At 40.2% G+C, this 24,201-nt stretch overlaps 3 protein-coding genes across 7 annotated transcripts; 2 read left to right on the top strand and 1 right to left on the bottom strand.

Annotated features, from left to right (window-relative positions):
• The first annotated feature begins 318 nt into the window (after positions 1-318).
• On the top strand, positions 319-7,197 carry LOC113034772 (uncharacterized). The gene is made up of 4 exons (XM_026189776.1): positions 319-579; positions 1,471-1,669; positions 5,593-5,893; positions 5,978-7,197. Exons 1-4 carry the CDS (start codon positions 500-502, stop codon positions 6,382-6,384), a joined length of 987 nt encoding a protein of 328 aa, XP_026045561.1. The 5' UTR covers positions 319-499; the 3' UTR covers positions 6,385-7,197.
• A 121-nt stretch (positions 7,198-7,318) lies between these two features.
• ecd (ecdysoneless homolog (Drosophila)) lies at positions 7,319-12,945 on the bottom strand. 2 transcript variants are annotated; one of them, XM_026189773.1, is made up of 14 exons: positions 12,799-12,945; positions 12,390-12,613; positions 12,164-12,281; positions 11,913-12,000; positions 10,655-10,833; positions 10,170-10,362; positions 9,868-9,996; positions 9,640-9,765; positions 9,464-9,549; positions 9,265-9,368; positions 8,596-8,854; positions 8,317-8,384; positions 8,018-8,217; positions 7,319-7,914 (listed from the first exon to the last, which is right to left on the bottom strand). In XM_026189773.1, exons 2-14 carry the CDS (start codon positions 12,592-12,594, stop codon positions 7,678-7,680), a joined length of 1,992 nt encoding a protein of 663 aa, XP_026045558.1. In that variant the 5' UTR covers positions 12,595-12,613; positions 12,799-12,945; the 3' UTR covers positions 7,319-7,677. The 2 variants fall into 2 exon arrangements, with proteins under 2 accessions (XP_026045558.1, XP_026045559.1); XM_026189774.1 differs by having other exon boundaries at positions 12,390-12,632.
• A 352-nt stretch (positions 12,946-13,297) lies between these two features.
• fam149b1 (family with sequence similarity 149 member B1) lies at positions 13,298-24,189 on the top strand. 4 transcript variants are annotated; one of them, XM_026189769.1, is made up of 16 exons: positions 13,298-13,760; positions 15,802-15,918; positions 16,619-16,763; positions 17,201-17,349; positions 17,527-17,670; positions 18,548-18,709; positions 18,780-18,964; positions 19,061-19,203; positions 19,844-19,912; positions 20,430-20,542; positions 20,871-21,095; positions 21,728-21,851; positions 21,988-22,113; positions 22,314-22,395; positions 22,929-23,066; positions 23,217-24,189. In XM_026189769.1, the coding sequence occupies exons 1-16, from the start codon at positions 13,714-13,716 to the stop codon at positions 23,297-23,299; spliced, it is 2,052 nt and encodes a 683-aa protein (XP_026045554.1). In that variant the 5' UTR covers positions 13,298-13,713; the 3' UTR covers positions 23,300-24,189. The 4 variants fall into 4 exon arrangements, with proteins under 4 accessions (XP_026045554.1, XP_026045555.1, XP_026045556.1 ...); XM_026189770.1 differs by having other exon boundaries at positions 21,776-21,851; XM_026189771.1 differs by lacking the exon at positions 19,844-19,912.
• The last annotated feature ends 12 nt before the right edge of the window (positions 24,190-24,201 follow it).

The following is a 24,201-nucleotide window of genomic DNA, read 5'->3' on the forward strand; positions in this document are numbered from 1 at the left end:
GTGGTGTGTTTGACTTCCCCCTGGTGTACTCTTGAGTCATTTAGCACCAACAGGATGACTTTGCTGAAAGTCATTGAAGAATATGTGAGCAGTTTTCACACATTTAAACCATAAAACATTTATGGTTTAAGACATATTAGTGTTTATAGCAATACAGTTATAAGAACCCCAGAGCGCACAGTGCAGCAGGTAGACTCTGAGAAGCAGGGTACAGAGCGGCATCCTCCCAGTTTAATGAATCTGTTTATTCAAATTCACCCTTGCACAGGCGGTCATGTGGTCGTTAGCCAACGAAAAGCCGGAGAGGAATGTCACAAACAGTTGCCAAAGCAGGAGGTGCAAAGGGTACTACTTCACCTCAAGCAAACTGCATGAATGAAGTTACAAGTCTATATTTATTTAAATACCAAAATAAAAGGCGGACGGGATACGTGTCCGTTACGAGGATGAATTATTATTATTGATATAATCGCATTATTACTGGCTGTTGTAGGAATGAATGGAAGTGACAGCAACACAGACGGAATGGCTGGTTTGGAGGTTGAAGATGAACTATGACTTTATGACGACAACAAAATGGTGAGTAGATGTCGTTTCTCGCTTTTTTTCCTCCCCCGAAAAGAAAATGAGTTGCGCTCCTTTTAAATTTGTTTTGCTATAGTTTGTCTATACGTCTTTCTTTTCTTTTTAAGTTTTAAAGCAGCACTTTTTATGATCGGGCTTCAGTTCGGCTGATAGGCTGTTAAAGCTAAACGCGCCTACTAGTCCTCTGAGGTCTTATTACATTTAATACATATTTATTCTGCGCTTTATGTTATCATTTATTTGACTTTTACTATTATGCCGTATATTTACAGACTCATAATTGACATGAGTTTTATTGAAAAAGAATATTCTGGTCTAAAAGGGACGCACTGTTAACAAGGAAACTACAATAGCAGACACCGATTTTCGGACATGCCACACGGAACATAAACAACTGAAAAGGAACAACAAAACAATCAGACAGTGTATGTAATTGTGATGTGATTGTCCCGACTACAATACATGTTTAGAACACTGTTTGAGATCATCCGTAAATAGCAAAGTTAGGTTGTTGTGAGAGGAAATAACGTTTGCTCTCACTACATGGACTTCAGGTGGGAAATCCTGCAATAAAATACAAAAATAAATAAATTTAAAAAACACACATCTTTTGGATAAAAGATAATGCTGTTTTTGTTGTTGTTGTTGCTGTTTTTTTTTTTAATATATATATATATATTTAATATAATATATTGGATCTTGGGAACCATATAAAAGAGTCAGGAGTTGCATTTAAAATGCAAACTTGCATTGCAAACGAAAGGTTATATATCCTCCAATGTAAGTTTTTTTAAAACATTAAACTCAGAACAAAAAGAAAAAAAAAACATTTTATAAGTTCATTGTTATCAGTGTGACTTTATGGTTTATGTCTCTTGTGCACAGTTCAGGGAGATGGAGGACGAGATATGCCTCGGCTGTAAGGTGTCTTTCAGCGCATCATGCGCTGAAGCCCCTGGTTGCCAGTCTGGTCCTGCTGGTTGTGGTGATATATGGTCTGGGCGACAAACTCAGAAACTTTGTGGCTTCCATTTTTATCCCTCAGTATCGCTACCCGTATCCTGTGGCCCTCAGCTTTGCCCAGGTTGGTGTCTGCAACTTTTGGATTTTCTTCTTTTGGACACAACCAAACTCTGATTAGAAAGGATAAGGTCAAAAATACCTTTTTACAAATTAGTATAAATAGTAATTTATATAAGTGAGAAAAAAGGTCATGTGAGGCCACTCAAATGCTTTTTAGTTTACACAAAGCTCTGTTTCTTGACCGCAGGGTATTTGCTTTTGCTTCAATTACAGGTGCATTTATAATAGCTTTGCCAACATCAAGGCAAATAATGAAGTTACATATTGCAAAAGAAAAACGTAGGAAGTTATAACAAACATTCAAATGGTCTTTCAAAATGTAAGCTTAATCATTGGATTGTTGTTAATCATTTGTGCCGTCAGCTGTGGTGGTCAGTGAAATTCTATCAGTAATTGCTGTTTGTGCTAGTTTAAAGGTGAAAGCAGACGTAGAGGGAAGTGACAGAAGGACGTTATTGCTGATAACACGTGTGCAGGATAGATGTTTAACCAAATTATTGCCCAATGAACTCAGATGCAAGTGTGACGCTGTACAAAGGTGGAATTAACTTTTGGGTGTCCAGCTTTGACCTCAACTGCTGATATATAGGAGAGGTGCTATACTGACTAAATGGTCAGTATAGCACAGTATAGTATGGTCCACAAGCTAACATTGCCCGTAACAACTGAAAATGAGTCACAGGACCGGTTGAGTTTAGTCCACGTCTTATCCATATGACCCGCTTTATATGCATTTTGTTTATGAGGTCCTTCAGAAGAATAGTAAATGTGTAGGTATGTTGCAGCATATTTATCATAAATTCAAGAATGCAGAAATCAGGATGTGTTAGTGAAAAGTCAACAGCATATGCTCACACTTCATTAGGTACACCTTGCTAGTACCAGGCTAGACTACCCTTTGCATTCCAGACTTCATTGTTTGTTGGACGGATTCAACAAGGTGCTGGAAACAGTCCTCTGAGATTTTGTTTCATATTGACATGATCACATCGCACATCAATCCTGTTTCACCACATCCTAAAGCTGCTCCGTTGGACTGAGCTCTTATTAACCACCAGCTGAACTAATGAAGTGCCCCCGAGTGTAAAATATTATTGTGCAAAGAATGGCTAATTGTAATGTATTACCCACCCAATAAACTACAGCTGCTTGAGCATGAAATGACATAAGCATTTATTTCACTATTAGTTCATAGTGTAATAGTGTTTAATATCTCTACAGTTTACTCATTTACTTGCTAACATGTTCGATAGAAATCCATCACAATATTTACAGGCTCTAAAGTGGCAACATTGAAATGATTAAGTGTGCTGTCAAAAACAGAAATGATGATGATGTTGTACAATATTAATTAAAATATTGATTTTTTTTATTACTTTTTCATTGTTTGACTTTTGCTTAAAATATTATTATTATTTTTTTAAGTAGATGTGAACTCTGTTCCCTTTTGTCAGGACTAGTTCGAAATTATGACCCAAATTGACCCTGCAGGCAATTGCTGATGAAGAGGCACTCACTCAGTCTCAGCTGTAAAGGTTACTACCTTTCACACATTCCGGTTTGTGTTAACATGCCTTAGCCACATGAATTGAAGTAAATGTTCAAGTTCAAGTTCAAAATTTATTCGCCACATGCAGTGGCAGGTTACCCTGCAGTGGAATGAACCCGCCCCCCGACCTTACACATACAACACAGACATCACATGGGGATACAAGTCAGAGTACGGTTGCATTACAGAAAAAACACTGAAATGACTGTCATGATATTGATATGGTAACGGTAAAGAGAGTAATTGATGGTATTGTAAAACCACTACAATATATTTTTAATTTGTCTTTCCAGGAAGGGGTTTTTCCACAAAAAATGAAAGTTGCAAAAGTTATTCCTATTTATAAATCAGGTGAAAAGCATTGTTTTACAAATTATAGACCAGTGTCGGTACTCTCCCAGTTTTCTAAGATACTGGAAAAACTATTTCTAAAAAGATTTGATAGCTTTGTGGATAAACATGATTTGTTGGCAAATTGCCAGTATGGGTTTAGAAATAATAGATCAACAGTTTTGGCATTGATGGATTTAATGGAAGAAATAACAGAATGTATGGATAACAAGAAGTATGCACTTGGAGTCTTTCTAGATCTAAAAAAAGCATTTGATACTGTTAACCACGAAATTCTAAAAATCAAACTGGAAAAATATGGGTTCAGGGGTGTGGTACTGGATTGAATAAACAGCTATGTGATGAATCGACAGCAATATGTACAAATAAATGAGTTTAAATCTAAAATGATGGATATTGAATGTGGTGTACCTCAAGGATCGGTATTAGGTTCGAAAATGTTTATTATGTATATAAATGATATTTGTAAAGTATCGAAGATACTAAAGTTTGTAATTTTTGCAGATGATACCAATATACTTTGTTCAGGTGCGGAATTTCAACAGGTTTTGGAGGTGATCACACAGGAGTTAAAGATATTAAAGAAGTGGTTTGATAGAAACAAATTGTCCTTAAATTTAAATAAAACAAAATTTATGTTATTCGGAAACTATAAGAAAAACATTAACATTGAAATTTGTGTCGATAATATATATCTAGAAAGGGTTAATGCCATAAAATTTCTTAGTGTGATCATTGATCAAAAGGCCTGTTGGAAATCACACATCACTTATGTGAGGGGAAAGTTAGCACGGGGCATTGCTGTCTTGGGGAAAGTAAAACAGTTTCTGGATAGGAAAACATTGTATATGTTATATTGTGCTTTGCTATTACCATACATGAGTTATTGTGTAGAGGTTTGGGGAAATACATATAAAAGTAATATTCAGACTATAATCATAATGCAGAAAAGGGCCATTAGACTAATAAATCAGGAGGGGTATAGGGCTCACACAAATGCACTCTTTATTAGGACGCAAGCTATAAAATTCCAGGATCTGGTGAAGTTTAAAACAGTGCAAATAATATATAAGGTAAGGAAAGGGCAACACAGCAGACATCCTGCCACTGCGCCGACTCTCCAGCGCGGGCCCAGACCCGCCTCGTGTTCCCAGGAGGCAACAAGCATTGAAGGCATTGGAAGGGGAAGGGAAATGTGTGAGTGCTTACCAGTGTAAGTGTATGTGTGTGCGTGTCCATAGTTCAGCTGAGACAGTGTCCTTCGCCCTATCAGGCTAAGTAAACAGTCTGCTAGCCAATCCAGGTGGCCTTGCATGGGATGGGAAGAATAGTCATCACACAGTCGTTATCAGGGAGTTTTTGTTCGGTTCCAGCCCCAGCTGGCGCTGTGGTGTCCGCATGTTGATGTTGTCAATTTTCTTTTTATGCGAGCAGCTAAGAAGAGAAGAATTTCAAGCTGTTCTTAACACTCCGACACTGGTCTCTCAATCTCCCGTTGGAGAGCCGCAAGCCTCCCCATGATGGTATCAAACTTCTGTTCCATGGTGTTATCATTCTTTTGAGACCCCACAACTGCAGTGAGCCGTTCTGCAATGTGATCCAGCTCAAGGGTCTCATTTTGAGCAGGCCTCTCTTTGATGTATCCCAACATACGCTCAATGGTGTTGTTTTGAGTCTTCACGGCAGCTGTAAGCGTCTCCAAGGTGTTAACCACACTGCGTTCGTTGTGAGAGGTAGCGTCTCGTCCTGTCGCTTCGATTCCAGCGGGCAGCTTTGGGGAGGTTTGAACAGCTGGTTCCACTCTCTTATTTCTCCGATAAGTCAGGGCCAAGCCAGCTCCAATCAGCAAGAACCCTGTTATCATGGTTCCGAATAGGTAGATATCTTCAGCGTCCTCGATCGACAGTCCCGCCAGGCACATGACCCTCCAGTTCCTATCATTAAAAATGAGTGATTCACATAACCACATGTGGGCTTTTTTAAAGTTAGATAATTTTTTATTTTTTTATATTCTGTCTTTTCAGGTTCTGGTGTCTCTCTTATTCTTAAATCTCCTGCATGCCCTGGATCTGGTGCATCTAAGGAGTTATTCAAGGTCCCTGGGTGAGAGGATGCTGCCGTCTGCTATCTGTAGCAGCATTCAAGCAGTGCTGACCATGTGGGCCAGAGCCAGCAGCTCATCTTCCAACCTCTTCGTCCTCATGGTGCTTCTGCTGCCCCTGGTGACTGTGGCCTTTAGTTTTGCCTTGAAGCTGGCATCCCCACCAGCAAGCCATATCACTGCTCTGACTTTCATCATCAGTGGGACCTCTGTGATCATCACAGGTAAAAGTTTGGATATCAGATGAGGGTTTCACATATTAGAGTAAATGAATCTCTAATTAGTTTTCTCTTTCTGTCTGTCTGCAGCATCTGAGGGTCTCTTAAGTATTGTGCCTCTGGAGTATATATATGGACCTCTGGCTTTAATCCTGCACAGCCTGTCTCTGACTTGGCTTGCTAAAGTGTCTGAGATGGAGCGCAGCCACCCTCCAGATTCCCAAGCCTCTGTTTTTGACATCTACTATACACAGCTGGTGAACCAGAGCTGGGTGTTGGGCCTCCTGTGGTGTCTGCACCCAGAGCGTCCCTGGCATGTGTTGAGTCAGGCCAACTGGCGCAGCCTGCTCTTCCATGGATACCTGCTTGCTATTCTCCTGCTGGGAATGGTGCTGAGCTTCCTGGTCGGTGTAGTGGCTCTTTGTGTCTCACCCCTTGCTGCTGCACTGCTCCACTCAGTGAGGTACATAGTTCAGCCATTTTTTCAGCTTCTGTAAAGGACTAAAAGATTTAGTAGGTCGTCTTGCACTCCACTGACCCTAACCAAAGTGTTATACCTGTAGATACTAGCTTTATTCATCCCTTATCAGTCAATATCCACTCACATTACAAAGTTATAAAAGACAAAATGCAGGCTATGGTGGCACACTAACGATATACGGTTAGTAATTATGTGTCATCACAAGTTTTTATCTTATTCTTTTAATATGTTATTAAGACGATACATGCCCTAGCTACTTGTGACTTTCTGCAGCGTGAGCAACATGAGTGCTGTTGCTCGCACTTTCTAAATCAGTGGCACTAATGGAAAATAGTTTACAAGCTAGGTATTTATTAATGAAACAGTTAAGCGTCAGGGGTCAAACATTACAATTTTTCTTTCAGACATGAAGCTGAAGTATTAAGCAACTATCAACAAGCTGAATTTCTCTTATGTACAAATAAACAAACAAAATAAATGTGAATCATTTCCTATTTTATGACAGTAATTTCTGAGAGCTCTTATCAGCGGATGTGCTGAACATCCCTAGAAGTAGTCCTCGTATGACCCTGATAGCTTTCAGAGGAAAAGGGATGACAATGACAGAATGTTGACACAGATAGTTAACATCATAAAACAAGTTAGCAATTTAAATTCGCTTAGTTAACTGAATTAATACTTAACTAGAGACAGACAAAAGTTGCCCTTGAATGAATCTGACTGCAGAGATGCCAGATGAGAAGGGGGTTCACATGTGGAAAGAGCTGAACACTCACTCTAGTGCTGCTGTTCTTTTTGTTGTAATTGAGTATTTCACATTTTTATTAGAAGCCAAATTGCTTCCTAGTCATTCTTGAGCTTTTTGGAAAATGTTTATATGCATCATTTTTTAAAATTACACTTGAATATGCTAAGAAAATGTGAATTATGCTGACAATTTGAATAAAAAATAAGAATGAAAAATGGCTTTATTTAGAAAAATATTTTTTGTAGTAGAACAAAAACCACCATAAGTGCATGCAACAATGACACAAAGCAACAGGTATTAAAAATTTACAGTTAACCTGATAAAAATGCTCATTTGCTGCAAAATCTCACTTTCAGTTAACTGTAATTTCAAACAGATGAATTTAAGTTTTTTTTTTAAATATTAACTTCATCTGTGTTACAAGTAATTTCAGTGCTTCCCTCAAGCACACTGTGTCTGGTGTTTATTTATTTAGCTGCTGGTCTTTCCTGTGCTGTTAACTTCCCACATCTCATTAGGTCAAATGACACATATAAATTATTTGATTCTACTTCCTGCCCTTTATGCGGGATCAGAGTTGGGTGGTAGATGTATGCCCAAGCTCTGCAGCAGATTGGAAGCTGGTCCTGCCAGCCCAGCCTGGGAGCTGAGGGACTCCAGCAAGTTTGTGACCAAATTGACATCCACATCTAAGGGCTCGATCTCCTCCTCTTTCTCCTCCAGTTTGTTATCCCTTGGGAGATCATCTCTGGCAGAAGGGTGAGAGGAGTCGCCGCTTGCTCCTGCCTTGTTGTAATTCTGCAGATACGATAAAGATAGGTTTAGGGTGACACCTGTGTCCTGCGCATATCTTTTGAATAGTTTTTATCTTAGCAAAGGAAGGCGTGTTACGAGAGTTTACCGTTCGCTTGAAGCTTTGTCCTACATTAGTCTTCATCAATTCCTCATCCATTTGGTCCATATATCTTTTGAGACTGTCCAGAGTTTCTGTTCCTTTCATCTCTGCTTGACCACAGAAGCCATCTTCTTTCTCTTCTACCTCCTCCTCATCATCATCAGAATCATCAAGATCATCTGAATCCAGCTCTTCGTCTTTGCCTCCTAGAAAGAAAGAAAAAAAAAGACAAATTCATTAATGATTTTAAAAACAAAATTGTATCAAGTTCATACCACATATTTCACTGTTGGCAAATTACATACCAAGTAGTCTTCCCAGTGCATTGGCCATTGAGTCTGGATCAATATTAAAAGGCTGGGTTGCACTGCTCCTGGAATAGAAATGGAAAAAGACTGTCAGTATGACAATGTAGGCCTAAATAAATTAGGCTTGCAAGAATATACACATACCAATTTACAGCTCAGGGAGACCATTAAGGGAAAACTATGCTCATACTACATCCATATGGATATTAAAATCTGATATATTTTTGGCTAAATATGAACAAAAATCAACAAGATTACAAAGTCACTTAGTCTCACCAGGGCAGTTCTGCACCTTCATGCGAAGACATGGCCTTGAGAAAGTTCTTCATCCCTTGACTGATAGCTACCAGGCTGTAACCAGCTTCCTCTTCCTCTAAGTTGTCCTCCTTCTCCTTTCCCCTCTCCTCTGCATCCCCGGCATGCTGTTTCTGTTTGGTGGAACTCAAGTTTTGGCTGCCAACATCAGCTCTACCCCCACTTCTCTCCTGCAACAGCTGCTCCAAATCCTGAGCTGTGATATCCAGCCAGCTATCACCTGGAGGTTGACAAAGAGAAAAACTAATTATGGGAAATGTCCGTAAGAAAAAAATGGAGAAAATGAGGGAAGCATAACAAAAGGACAGACACTGAAAGAAACTGGCACAAGGCAAAGAATCTTAGGTGGCTGAGATAGACAAAGGCAATGCTCACTTTCTAGCAAGGTCATATAAAAGTTACAATGCTTAACAACTAACATACAAATCTTCCAGAGACAGACAGGTGTTCTTACCCTAGCTAGGAAAATTACACTTAACTGAGGTCTAAATTAAGTATCCCCACATTGTGCCTTCATGGATCACTTGGCAAATGTGACTAATGTCTTTCAGTATTAAGAAAGACAATTATTTACACTCACACATTATTTAAATAAGATTTTGCCAGTTTCTAGACATGATTTTCACTCACTGTCCTCTTGGGGGAGCTGTGACTCATTTTTCTTCATCTCCTCCAAGTTGAATGGTTCGCAGCTGTGCAGCAGCTGGAGAACCTCCTCACCTGGGGACAAAGCACTGAGGCAACACACACACACAAAAGGTTCATTCAAATAGATATCTTAGATGACATTGGCATACATATTCACACTGTGAACAGCTTAAGTCTTTACCTTGATTTTGAGGCAACCGACTGTTTGAAGAAGTTTTCTGCTGATCTTGTAAGTTCTCTGTAACGTGCTGAACCTTCCAGTTCTCCCTGCATTTGACAACAGTGCAAACACATTTTTTAAAAATGCGCTCCAAAGATAAATGCATGAAAGTGCATGCATGAAAAAAAGTGACATACATGGAAGTAGCCATTCCTACTCAAACTCTCCATAAAGCCTTTCCACTGTGGGTTACAACTGACTGGGGCATTAGGCTCTGATGAAGGCAGTCTGCACCTAGAGCACAGGATCTCAAAGCCGTGGGCCTGGGAGTACAGCATGAGCACAAGATTATGACTTTTACATAATAAAACAACCCTGTTATCTGCAGTACAAAGTACGAAGTACAAAGATAGATAATGAATCACCAGCTTCAAGCCAAGCTCATGAGCCTTGTATTGGGAATGAGAACGAGGAGGTAAGGTGAAACCACTCCTCCGGTCTGGGGTGAACTGTTGCTGCTGGAGCTGGGCATACAGGCACCGGGTGAACGTCACCTGAAAATATTTATTCAAGGTTAGGGGAAACAGACGCCCTCCCAAAAAATAAATAAATACAAATCACTAATTACAGTCCTGTACATAAAATAAGCATTTATAAAACAACACAGAACAGTTCTGAACAAAGATATTACCTTTTAAAAAGTACAGATATACATTGATGTATTTACCAAAGTGAGGACTCGTGTATCAGGAGGAAACGTCTTGAAGGTTCGACACGCCTGCAAATCTACTGGATCCCGCAGGTAGAATGCTGAAACTGCAGGTGCAATGAGGTCTGGTCGCTGTGCCAACACAGTGGCAATACCTGCGGGTATGAAGCAGTGGGCACGGTGGAGGCCAGATTTAATCTTCCCTGGATACCTGAGGGGAAAGAAAAAGAATATGTTACAAAACTGTATTCCTCTAGTACACAACAGTGATTCAGCACCCTGTATTCTGATGTTTTAAATAGCCAATATCATGTAGCCAGTGCTCTCCCTGTCTATGCAGCTGGAAACCACAGAATCAGAATGCTCTATTTATCCCTAAGGAAACTATGTAACTGAAATAGGCTGAGTGCCAGTTGACGCATGCAGAGTTACTTTGTCAGTAGTATTTATCATGATGTTGCTTTTGAATACTGAATATTGATTATATGTGGAATCCCTCTTACCCCTCTAGTCTCTTCTTCAGTGCTAAAGAAATCTTGGAGCTTGCCCGACAGACTTCTGGGTGGGTGTAAAGTAGCTCCAGAGCTTGGGCCACACTGGGTACCACATCTTTTGAAAAGCCCACTGAAGTGGATTTAGATGGGCAGGGAAGGATATGCAACTCTCCCTTGTATAGGAAGACCTGAGAAAGAAAAGGAGTGGTTCAAAAAAGCCTACACTTAGCAAAAGATTGGCAGTGTCAAGTAAACAAAATTTAAAAGGGCTGTGCATGTAAGTCTTTACATGTTTTCTTTCAAGCTTGTTCATTCCAGGCTTGGTTTATTCCACTTAAGCATTAACTTTAATCAGGAAAAGTCAAATTGAAAACAAACAAAAATGAGCATGATGATAAGTAATTCTATCCAATTGGGTGCATTGTAAGTCGAGCTTAACACGGAGTCAACATTACAATGAAATGTGCTTAACAAGATGAGGGAAAAAAGTCACCAAGCATCTAAAAATTTAACAAGATTTTAAAAAAAAATAAACAACACTAAATCAATTTAAATTTAAAATTAAAATACTATTAGAGTCAGAAATAGAATTTTTAAAAGTCATAAATGGATACACATTCTTAAAATTATAGGCGTGCAGTATGCAGCGTTACTACACATGAGAAATTGCGCAGTGACAAGTGTACGCAGTAGTGCCAGTGGGATTATTTAACCTGGCATGCACATTGCATTGCAGTAAAGTGTCAGATCATTTCTGTCCAAACTTGAAGATGACAATGAGATTAACACTTGACCAAACACTTGGTTGATAAGAAAGACTGTTCTTTAATGGGAAACAAGCAGATTAGTTGGTGTGCCAGATGGCTGTGATTCTCGATGATGTCGTGGGCCGTATGCAGGTACAGTTGGAGGTAGATGCCCTTAATAGCTGGAGGGCTCTTGCCAGTCATTCATTACGGAATAAGCCTTTTTCTTTAAGCTCTGAGAGTTGACCGATGAGAAAGTCTTTACAGACAACCATTTTAAGCACTAATTAAAGTTAACATTCCTGTTTTTTTATTTAAAATGAAAATTATTTTGACATACAACCCTTGTGTTGTGAATTGCATTTCAACGTATCAGTAGGGAGGTCTAAAATGAAACTAAAGCTTGCCTGGGGATCAGTTTATAACTGTGTAGTATCCTGTGGGAGGCAGTGAATTATTTGGGCTTAAACATACAGTGCTTCCAGTACTGTCAACTCTGCCATGTCATGTGGAAAACTCACCCTGTTTTCACTTGTGTCTGGATTCAGCCACTTAGGAAGGTAATCTGCTGCTTCAATCAGAAGAAACTCCCCATCATTATCCTCAACTCTGCACATATAAACAATTATTTTGGAAACAAAGACATAAATGACTGGTGAGAATTTTAATAGGGTGTGTTTATTTATTTATTGATACTTTTGTTTTATTATTTTGTGCAAACTCTGCTCTGAGTTTATAAATATTTAGAAACTATGATCAGGATCACCCTTACCTTGCTGCAAGCTCAGGGAAAGCCTCCGTGATTTGCAGCAGGAGATAAACGATAAACCACTCGTCCTCAACATTGTCTCCAAACTGAGTGCTTCCACCAATGTGAGCAGGAATGCCTCCTGTGAATGAGATCCATACACGCCAGCCGTTAGTGTGTGTACCGAGTGTTAACCACGTAAAGACATACAGCATGCTGCTTCCTTTCTGGGGTGCTGAAAAAGCTCTACCTTTCTCAGGGTGATACTTGAGGTTGATTGGCTGATGCTGCCAGATGTACTGTATCAGAAGAGGGGCAACCTTTGCCAAAATCTCCTCTACTAGATGTGTCAGACGTTCCTCAGTCTGCTGTGAAGAAGAGCTGCCTGGCTGGATCAAAAAGAGCTTGTACTGGACCATGTCCTCCTCAATCATTCTCCTCTGCAGAGCTTCCATAGTAGCAGTTTTAAAAGACCTAATGAAAAGATACGACGCTAAAGCGATGTGGAAAGACATATGAAAGGTCGGAAATGTCTGCTTTTATATTATGACTTTAAATTTAGATGGAAATAAAGAGAGGAAATCGTAGGCTTCTAGATAAACTCAACGTTTTACTAGTGATTGTCACGACAACCTCTTGAAAGCTTCATTCGGCCTTACCTTGTCTTGTCTTCCTTTTAAATTGGTTATGTTGTGTTAGTATATTCTGGAGCGGCTCTTATTACGGTTATTCCTAAATACGTTTCTTTCACGCCATCTGTAACTGTTTAGGTCCTACGACGAATTCCAGTCGTCCTCGCCAAACAGATAATAAACAGAGTTCCTACCTTCTGTTTCTGTAGCGGTTTTACCGATTCAAAAAATACTTTACATTACTTTACATAAATGCAAATTACATAATAAGTCTAATTTTCCACTAAATGTGATGAATACACATCTTGCGTTTAGTTAAAATTACAGGACCGGCGAATACATTTTATAAACGCAACTTGCTATTGCAATGAATGCTGGGAATTGAAGTATGCAGCCTTTGGCTTTCTAGAAACATTTAGTTGGCCTGAAATACATTTCCCGCGATCCCTCGGGGCAACAAAGCTGCGTATCCATGACACCCGCGTTATTTTTGTTGTTGGTGGTGATGCTAGCTTTAGCAAAGAATATCCTATGAGCTGGCGATAGCTTGCTCCAATAACGTTAAACACTCATTAAAAAAAATGTATGTATATATATACATATATATATAGCAAGAGAAACGTAATTAATAGTGAACTTCTGGGCTACCTAATATGCTCATTTAGTAAACCAAGTATTATTTTATGAGGGAATGTGGAAATTGTATGATGCTATTTGTGCCTTTTTTAATAATCTGGCCACCCTCGTACCAGTAGCTAGCTTAGTTTTTTTGGACGTAGCTTAGCTGCAGCCGTTAAGAAACAGCGTCTCTATCCAGAGTATCTGCGGGCTAATATTAGAGGAAATGTCAGAGCTCCATCTGAACCGTTCCCTGAGCGTCCTGGAAGTGGAGGCGAGGAGGAGAGGAGAGGGTTTGAGCATATAAAACGGAGGCAAAGGAGAATGATTTCACGATACAACCGGAGACCTGTATCGCACAAACTCGAGATGTGAGTAGCTGACATAATTTCTTTATTTTTTTCCTTCCCTAACGGTTATTGAATGCTGCTATTATTCAGTGGAGGGGGGTTTGATGATTGACTGTTAACCTACACTAGTGACAGAAAGAGTAAAAATGATTATTTGTGTTGATCGATGTGGCGATATTCCAGCTTGCCCGTGGTCTATTTTAGACAGATGCAATGTGAACATGGCAATCAGCTCAGTTGATTGTCACATTTTTATTTCATACCACCCACTCTATTTATTTTCTCTCCAGAGAAAGCTGTCAAGCCATAAGAATGAAATGTAGACATTTATTTAATGAGATTGAGTCAATAAGAGATACAAAACCAACACTATGGGCAGATACAATGGAATCAAGTGTAATCACAGTGTAATGTTTAAAAAACACATAATCTCCAGCTGTTTTCACTGGTGTCTGTTTTCTTCATGTCATCTTGTCATATTACAGTGCAGCAAAAAAAATAGACAAATATGAGTAAATATTAAACAAAGATTTAGATTTCAACTAAACGTGAAATACAGTTTTTAAATGATTTCATTTATTTGGGGTGGGGGGGGAAGCTATCCAAACCTACCTGCCCCTGTGTGAAAAAGTCTTTGCCCTCCTTTGTTATGCCATAAATTAACCACATTGTTTGGAAAGCTGTGTTCAATTTCACTAGCCACACCCAGGCTTGATTACTGCCAGACCTGTTGAATTAAGAAATAATTTAAGTAAGTGGGTGAAAAGATCTCAAAAGATCTCAAAAAGCAACACACTGAGCCACAATCTACATAAACTCAAAAACAGCTGAGAAACAAATTCACTGGATTTTTTTTTTATTCTGGAAATGGTGACAAAGCCATTTCTAAGGCTTTTGGAAAACTGCAGGCCTCGTATGTCTCAATTAAGATCAGTGATCATCATTCAGCAACAACAACAAAAAAAGAAAATGGGCAAAAATGGCATGCAGGGGAGAGTTCAATGGCAAAACCCACTGCTGACCAGAAAGAAACAAAGCCTCATCTCGTTTGCCAGAAAACATCTTGGTGATCCCTTCATGAAGACTTTTGAGAAAAGAATCTTTGGACTGATGAGACAAAAGTTGAATGTTGTACAAGGTTTATGTCCTGTTTTATCTGGTGTAAAACTAACTCAGCATTTCATAAAAAGAACTGCCAGCAACATTCAAACATGGTGGTGGTAGTATGATGGTCCGGGGCTGCTTTACTGCCCCAGGACCTAGATGAAGCATAATTGATGGAAATATGAATTCTGCAGCAGAACAATAATTCGAAACACACCAGCAAATGCATTCTGAATGGAGGTGACAAATTAAGGTTTTACAGTGCCCTAGTCAAAGTCTGAACTTAAATCTGATTGAGATGCTTTGGCATGACCTTTCATGCTCAAAAAACCACCAGTGTGGCTGAGTTATGACAATTCTACACAGATGAGTGGGCCAAAATTCTTCCCTAGTGAATTTTAAGCATTGCCTGTTATCGCAAACACAAACTCTAAATTGCAGTTCTTGCTGCCAAGGGTGGCAAAGCCAGTTATTAGGTTTAGGAGCAATTATTTTTTTTACCCATACATCCATTTAAAAACTCAATGTTGTATTTACCAGAGTTATTTTTGTCGAATCTTAACATTTGACTGATGATCTGAATCAGCCATTAGGAAGGATGGCAAATAGTTTTCACAGCACTGTATATGTGCCATAAGTTCATCAGTGACTATAATAGGGACTCTACATCTGATTCCTTTAGATCCATCGTAATCTGCTTTGACCTTATCATTCCCTTTTATAAAGGCCGTGTTTCTCATTGCAAAAATAATTTTAATAAGACTCATGGTAATGGAGCTTTTGCACACCTTAGTTGCATGCATGCTTTTTTCTATTGTATTTCAACACAGTGTTCAGATTCAGACTTGGTAGTTGGAGCTGACATATTAATATCCTTCCCTAGCATCCCAAAATGCAATTGCACACTCTTTTGTTGATTGCTTTTTCACTGAATGCTCTAAATCTGTCTTTATTGCAGTCGTGGGTTGTCTCGAAGCAGCCTTGACCACCATCCTCTTCCAGAAGAAGCAGACGACAACCAAACCCCTCCGTGCTACCTCCATGACCTGCAGGAAGCTGCTTCTGCGCACAACAGGTAACTGAGTCCTGGTCATTCTGCAGAAGGACTCACACGCCAGGCTTGTTACAGTATTGTATTGAAATCTGTGTGAGAACAAAGACAGTGGTACTTAAGAAACTCTGTGCTCAAATAAGTGCCTAGAGTATGTTACAAAATGACTGCAGAGTAGTCAAGCCTTGCTTCTTGGCTGTTATGTAAGCAGACAAACCTAAGCAACACCAGAATAAGGCTGAAATAAAACAGCCTGCAACCAGTCACACATACACACATTCTCATGCTTGTGTATTTTGTAATGTTACACCATCTTGAGCAGACAACTGATTCTCAGGGCTCTTGCTATGTGACACCCAGAAGCAGTGGATTAATTCATATCACATTGCCTCCTTCAGATGCGCAGTTAAAAGAATAAAATATGAGGCAGCCTGTTAGAATATTCAATTGCCTTGACATTTGGCCTACACTTTCCACCTTGATAATATCAGCAGCTGACACCAGTTCGATTCCCTCAGCGGAGTAACAGAGGCTTATTTTTCAGATTATACAAGTTGTTGGTTTCTTCCGTTTCTTCTGGTACAAGAAAAACTGATGAAAAGAGAAATCGCGTGTTGAAAAGGAAGAACGAGTGCTAGAAACACAGGACACTTCATATAGGGCATTTGGTTCTTCACATTGATTTTACAGCCAGGCTACATAACGGTTTTGTCTTTGTGCTTAGCTCAGAGACATCTGCTGCTTCAGGCCACTCTCAGTGCCCCACTGTCATCTCAGTAGACTCCAGCCAGTCCTGGTTAGGTATTCACAGCTCCACGGGTACTGGCATCTCAACCGAGAGGAGCTCTGTTTTCTCCTGGGGCTACGATGTAAGTCTGCTCACGAGAAAACTGTTGATGCCAGCCTGACTCTGTCTGTAAAACAAAGGATGTACACACTGTGCACACTAAAACACTCGATATGTTGATTTTCTTCTTTTTTTTCTGTTGTCTTATTATAGACACAAACACATTGCTGCAGTCCTGTGTTAGATTTTCATTTAATCACTAACATTTGCCTCTTTTTCACAAATTTGTGGAAACTCTCAGTTAAGAGACATCTTTTAAATATACATCGTTCTCCGCCCTGACCTTTTTTTATGACATGAACAACTTGACACTTGAATGCACCTCAAGAGAGTAGGAGCTAATTATCATGCACGTTGTTGCTTGCATTGAATAGCGATATGTTGCCAGTAAGTAAAATGTGGGGAGTTTTAGTCGTGAAGAATAACTCTCTTTCCTGTGTTCCTGTTTCCATCCCATAGGAGTTTGACAAGGCGGCATCACGGCAGGTGCAGCAAATGTTTGAGGAGATCGACAAAGATCTTTATGAGGGAAGAGGCAGTGGGGGAGGGATACTCCAGGGGCTCCAGGATGAATGTCAGCAGTGGGCCACACGTTTCCCTCATCTTCGGTATTTAATCCGCCGTCTCCTATCATCTGCCAGCCCTTTTTTTAAATTCCCAATGAAATGGGGCAGCAGTGGGATCAAAGACTAATTCTGATTGTGGAGAAAAACCTGTGAAGGTGTTCCATTCTTCTACAGAATCACACTTGTTTTACATATTCATTGTGTGTGTGTGTCACTCAGTATCCTGGGGACTCAGCTGCTGTGTCCCAGTGATGAAGGCTTCCAGTGGTATACTACCTCAGGGAAAGGCAGCGCTTCCAGCAGGCTGTCAGCGGGCAAAGAAAGCAGCGTTAAACCCCAGGAGAAAGACAGGGAAGGAACAGAGTAAGTCTCAAAGTCTCAACTCTGCACTGAGTCGATACATAAGGTTAGAGATCACCTGTTGCATCTCTCTCAGATATACGAAGATATCTCTGCGTGTGTGAGTGGTATCTCACTATCTGATCTAGCGTTATCTTGGAGGGTGGAGTTTAGATAGTATCTTAGGCTGTTATGTTTGATTTGTGTCCACATAATTATGGCTGATATGTTATCGCTTTTATCATTCTTGGCTGAAGGAATGTCAGACGTTACTCAGAACAGCCTGTCACTGCCGCTTAAAATGGACATTATACTTTGTTTTATCAGTCAGTCTTCAGCTTATACTCTGAAACAGCAGAGACAAGAATTATCAGCCATTACTGTCAATAAACTCTGTTAACACTAACTAACTATGGAACAGTTTACAGCAGTTATGTATGTTCAAAGCCCAAAAGAGCCATATCTTGCTTTATTATTTAAAGAAAAACTGCAATGCCTCTGTCTGTCTGTCTTGAGTGGATGTTGGCTGTCCAGATTACTCCTGTTTTTGCATCAATTATAGAGGAGTCCTGGCTGACTCTGGTTTTGTGACCTAGATCCTCTGGCTTTTTAATTAATAATCTGAGCCAAAGTCATGGTGGGTATCATGGTTCTGAGAAAATGATGCTTTGACTCACACTTTTAACTGATAGACTAGTAGGAATTAGGCTGCTCTGCTATCTAACTAGTTTTTCCGTAAATCGAGTTGATATAAAAGAGATTAGATTAAGCCTGTTTGTACATATTAAAATTATGTTAATTCTACTTTTCAAGATGTGGTTGTCTGCTGAATTTGAGGGATTTAGTTTTTATGGAAATGACCTTGTTTAACTAAGTCTCGTCTTCTCTTGGTGGGGGTAAGGTTGAATGTGCAGGGCCGGAGAGCACATCTGATCAGATCCAATTCACCAGACTTGGACGCTCAGCCTGGTACCTCCAGCGGCATTGGCAGCCATAACAAGAATAGAGTGACTGAACTAGAGGGTCAGATGGAGGAATATCTTGCTTTTGATAGCACAGACTTGTAAGTTACTCTGTTTTCAGAATTGCTGTTTATGTGTTGTTCATTTTCTTATAAGATCCTATTTCTGCAGGGAGGATGACCAGTGGGAACAGGATTGCTCCGAGTCGAGTCGGAGGCATAAATGTCTGCCCCCAGTCTCACCATACCGGTGTCGCCGCCACGCTGTTCTCGATCTGCTGTTTGATGATGTGTGGCGGCAGCTCATTGGCTGCATGAAAGAGCTGGTTCAACGCCACTGGGAATGCTGCACTTCACGTAGGCTGAATTTGACTGGTTTGCATGCGTTAGGCTGAACTCTAATTAACAAATCGACATTCTTATGCACAACAGTTTTAAATTTGTCATTGGCAGATGATGAAAATATTTCTGGGAACTTGAGCCCCGTGCAGCAAGATTTCCAGAATCCCTTTATGCTGCTCTCCACGCTGCCCACGATGCTGCCCAAACTTGGCCAGAGCCGGGTGCCCCCACTCACAGCTGGCATGCAGTTCCAGGTCAGTGGTCTGAGGAGTAATGGGAGGAACCGGGGTGCGTCTAAGGGAGTTCAGACTGTGGGCCTCGTTTCACTTTCATGACTATCAGGAGGGTCAAAATTTAATTTTTTTTTCCTTTTAGTAGATGCCATCAAACTAAGTGACTATGTTATAATAGAAGAACATAAATAGTTATAGATTTCCTTTGTATATTTAAAAAAGTGTCGCTATTATGTGGCGCCTTTTTCACTTTAATAATGACAATGTAGTAATTGAAAAGAAGTCATTTGAATTGGCAAGTTTAGTCTTATAGAGTTAATGAATACATTTTTTGTATGGATTGAGGTAAGACTCATTTTACCTAGAGTCATATGTGTCTCCTCCAGAGTTCACACTTAATTATTACCTCTGCCTGTTGCTCTTCACTCTTTCAGCGCTTCCAGTTCATTAACTGTTTTCTTTTCTTCCCTCTTCACTTTCCACTCTTCACCATGCCAATGTATTTTGTCTTATTTCATCTCTTTTGGTCATTCTTTTTTATTTTTTTATCCATTTTTCTTCTGTTCTTATTACCCTCTTTCTCACTTACACTTCTTCCTTCCTTTCCTTTCTATCCACTGTCTCTTTCTTTGGACATGTCCTCTTCTACTCTCACTTAAAGAACACAAAGTCAAGGGGCTCAAAGCACAAGTCCAGGCGGAAATCCAAAAAGCAGAAAAGGCCTTCCAGTGTATGTAACTCCCTCACTTAGAGCCAAAATGGTGGCGTGCTGTGTGCATGCCGTCCACAGCGGCTCATTATCTTTACCTCTAGATTAAACGTGTTTGTGACTGTTGATTAACACTGAAGCGTCGCCATCTGTTTATCTTTTTCATTACCTGCAACTTACTTTAAACGTGTACAAGTTTAACTGTAGTTAGAGCCTTCCTTTTTTAGGAGAGTGCTGGAATGTATTATTTTGCTACTTATTGTTTTTGTTGCATTTTTAGTGTTATGACTGTTGTCTTTTTGGTGCCATAGCAAATATGGGGCCCTCCTTACATCACTGCATGACGAATAACCATTTCTTGGCAATTTTTCTGCACTATACATATGGAAATAACTAGCCCTATTAGCCTCTTCTTATATTATGTGTTTTGTCCCCTCCTATCTCCCTCCCCTCCTTGACCCCTTAATCATTTCCATCTTTTACTTTTCATCCCATCTGTCTCATTACTATCTGTCACTCATCTCACACCAAACCCCAGGCTGGAAGAGTCCCTGTAGGAGCAGCCGCGACTCAGCACAACCTGAACGACCTCATCGTGATCCACAGCATCCCCCTTCAGCAGAGGAACCTGGGTGTGCCGGATAGAAGCCAGTATGATCACATATTACTGTCTTAACCTGTGAGCAGTGGCTTTAAAAAAAACTAAAAAACTAAAAACAAACAGGGAAATTAATTTTAGCACAATTCTGAATTCTAATATGTGATTTAAATCTTTAACTCAGAGAAAAGAGACAAAGATATCTTGCAGTTTTCCATTTACTGAAAAACACATTTTGCAGAACAAGAGGTACAGAGCATCATTCATGCAGTGTTTTTGTCCCTGGTCCTAACACCTTGTTTGGCAGAGTCCTCAGCCAGTTGGCTGGTTGCAAACAGACTATTCATCGAACGTGTTTTGCTCTCTTTCCTTCCCACTCAGGGAGTCAGAAGAGCGTGCGTCTCACAGACCGGGATCTAGCGCGGTCCCCTCCAACAAACCTCGCCCTCGCCGACCCCTGGAGCAGAGCTCTTCCTCGCTGTCCCGCCCAGCACAATCGGCCCGACGCAGGAACCCTCCTCCCCGAACCCTCCTGCCTCTTGTTCCCAATCCGAGTCAGTCGAGCGCAGTGGGATCCATGGATGAGTTCATCCGCGGGACACGTCTGTGAGTTTTAACATCACGAGAACCCACCCCAGTTCCTACATTGCTCCCTTTTTCTCTCCTCATTCCCTCCTACACCCTGTGAAGTTTTGCAGATGTAGAGAGAACTTGCCTTTAGAACAGACTCCATTTCAGCTTATTGCTGTGGCAGTGCCACATGCAGGACTCAGCCTGTTGTCAGATGTTGTCGGGTAGTGAGCTTCCACACTGATTGACTAGTGCTTGATTGTTCATGTATAACTATTGTGCAGCATATGAAGAAGCACCCAGTATGTTGGAAAATCAGAGTGTAAACTGCTCTCTGGGATGTCAGACTGATTTCAGTTTAGTTCTGTCTGACACATATTTGTGGCTGCTTTCAACAAACTTGATTTTAGAATAGAATAGAATAGAATTCAACTTTATTGTGATTGCACATGTCACAAGTCCAAGGCAACGAAATGCAGTCTATGTGCATCTAGACAATAAATAGCCGTGCACATAGGGCCCAGAAAAGGTAAATTAAACTTTAGGCCTTTATCCTCTCTTCTATTATGGGTTTAACAGTAACCCCTCTGAAATCTCTTTAAAAAAAGGGGAGCTATTAATGAAGCATGGATAAAATGACAAAACTGTCTTCATCCACACATCCACAGACCCACAGCCAGTGACCAACTGAACTCTCCACCATTGCCTCTAAGCAGAAACACACTCCTTCCGCCCATTAGCACCGGAGACCCAGACTCATCTTACTCAGGGCAGCCATCTAAAACTGCACAGGTACAGGCACTCTCACCAAGTAGATAATTAAGTAATGTGCCAGTAAACCTAGAGAGAGTGTTTTATGAATGTAGATAAAGCCAGACAGTCAACTTTGTGCCCTTTTCTCTTTTTCTTTTTTAAAATATCCCTCCAGCGCCAGAAGGGCCCATCTAGCCGTGCCCACAGTGCTATAAATGACAAAGCTGGCAGCTCAGTTCCGAGGGATCGCCACCACCTACTGGACGTTTTCTCTCGCCCCAACACAACCCACACTTACAGGGTGAGATGCTGGTTAATCATCAGAGAAAATACAGTCATTTCATTTCTGACTCCATAGAGAAGCTGTCCTGTAATGTTTTTTTATTTTCCAGTAATTAGATTGTAGATCGGGTCACAATGGCATCAGTAACTCTATATTATTCGCTGGTATGGTTAACATTCTGAATTGTAAGCATGCTTGACGCCTCACTTTGCTTTCAGTCAGATACTCCATACCGTCGATCCTTCACAGTATTGGACAACATTGGGCAGGGGCGGCCAGGCAGAGCCTCTGTGGGCACAGGTCAGAAATTCAGCCTGAATATTTGAAAAGAAACCATTAAAAATTTTGATGTGATGCACTGCCCTGGTTACCGAACGCCACTCTGTAGGACTATATCTGCCTCTTCGACTACTCATGTTCAAAATATGTTCATTTAAAGTTAAATAAAAGTTGATTTTATTGTTTAAAAAAAGGCTAATACACTTCTGTATGTATGCAATCCCATTCATTTCACTGCTACTTTTAGCTCTGTTCTATTCATTCGTCCTTTACTGTTCTTCTAGTTAAGTTTTAGCTAAGCAGTATTGTTATCATACTGCTTGTTATAGCGGACTCAGTGTGTGGATATACTTCAATAAAACAATCATTTTTATTTGCTCTCATAGTTCATAACCTTCAACAGTTCATCCTGGGGTAAAGTGAATCACTGATACTGTGAGCTAACACTCCTGCTTTTCTCGGCCCGTTTCCTGTTTTGAACATGCACTTTAAGGCGCGTTTCGTAGCACATCGCCTAATAACTTATGCATTCATTTATTCCTTCATTGCACCAGACTCCCTTGGAATCGGTGTGACGGGCATCAGTCTTGGCATCAGCAGCTCGTCTTTTTTGGACTCATTTTCCCACCACCCCTTGGGGCACTCGCCCATCAAAGACGAAGAGGAGCCAGACCCGCAAGCCCCTGTCCCAGGTCAGTAGATTAAAGTGGCTGATGAAACTCTTTCATACTCGGGCCTCAGAACTGAACTATAAATGCGGGAGATTGAAGCAGCAAGTACGGTTTTAAGGTTGTTTATTAACTTAAAATTATTATAATTTTTTTTTAAATTCTTCCTCTCAGCTCCACTGGTGCCTGCGTCAGTCCCGTCTCGGTCTCACACCCGAGGAGGCATCTCATCCAGAGCCAGCAGACCTGGCTTGTAGTTTGCCTCTAAACTCCAGACTTTTGAGCCACTCATCTTTATTAAAGTGCAACAAAGTGCAATGCTCTGCAGCATCCGTGCCCACTGAACTGTTTTGTTTTACAGAAGTAGCAGGTTCTTTTTTTTCATATTATGCTGCTTTTGTAATATTTTTGTTAAAACCCTATTTTTGTACTTCAAAAATCAGCTTATGAGGCTGCCAAACAGAAATAATTATTAACAATAACTCCATCTTCATGTACAGTATGAGCTGCATATTTAGACCTTAGTTCATGTATGATGTAAATATGTATATATCTATTTATATGTGAACGTACTGTATATTATCCTCTGTGCTGCATTGTTGTACCAGGAACCCACTATGCAGGGAATAACACATTCATCCCGACAGGATTACAGAGGATAAAAAGCACTTTTTTTTTCCTCTCTGAAGCTAAATCAGAGAGTTTGGTACTGTATCTTTTATAGGGACACGACAAGCATTTATCCATAGCCTCTTTGCATATCATCGTACACAGGAAGGAAAACAAAAAGACGAGCTTATTTTAAATCACGAGAGGGGCTGTGGGTTTTAAACTGCATGACACGACAGCAAAAGGAACATAAGAGGCAGTGATATAAAACTTTATTTGTAAATAGCTTGTCACGTATGTACAAAACATTTTACGGGATGTAACGTTTTTAAATCTAAGCTAAGCCAAGTGGGGGTGCTTTGACAGGTAACATCAGGGTTACTGCAAAAAGGTAAATTTATATGTATTCAGGATCATTTATCAGACAGCCATGCCACAAAGCTTGAAAAAAAGTCAACAATTTTCTGCAATGCATTTTCTTTTAACCTGTTTTGTAAAAATAAATAAATAAACAACGCTGTGAAGCAATGATGTGTTACATAACTGGATT

This window comes from Astatotilapia calliptera, chromosome 13 (genome assembly GCF_900246225.1).
Source record: "Astatotilapia calliptera chromosome 13, fAstCal1.2, whole genome shotgun sequence".
NCBI lineage: Eukaryota > Metazoa > Chordata > Actinopteri > Cichliformes > Cichlidae > Astatotilapia > Astatotilapia calliptera.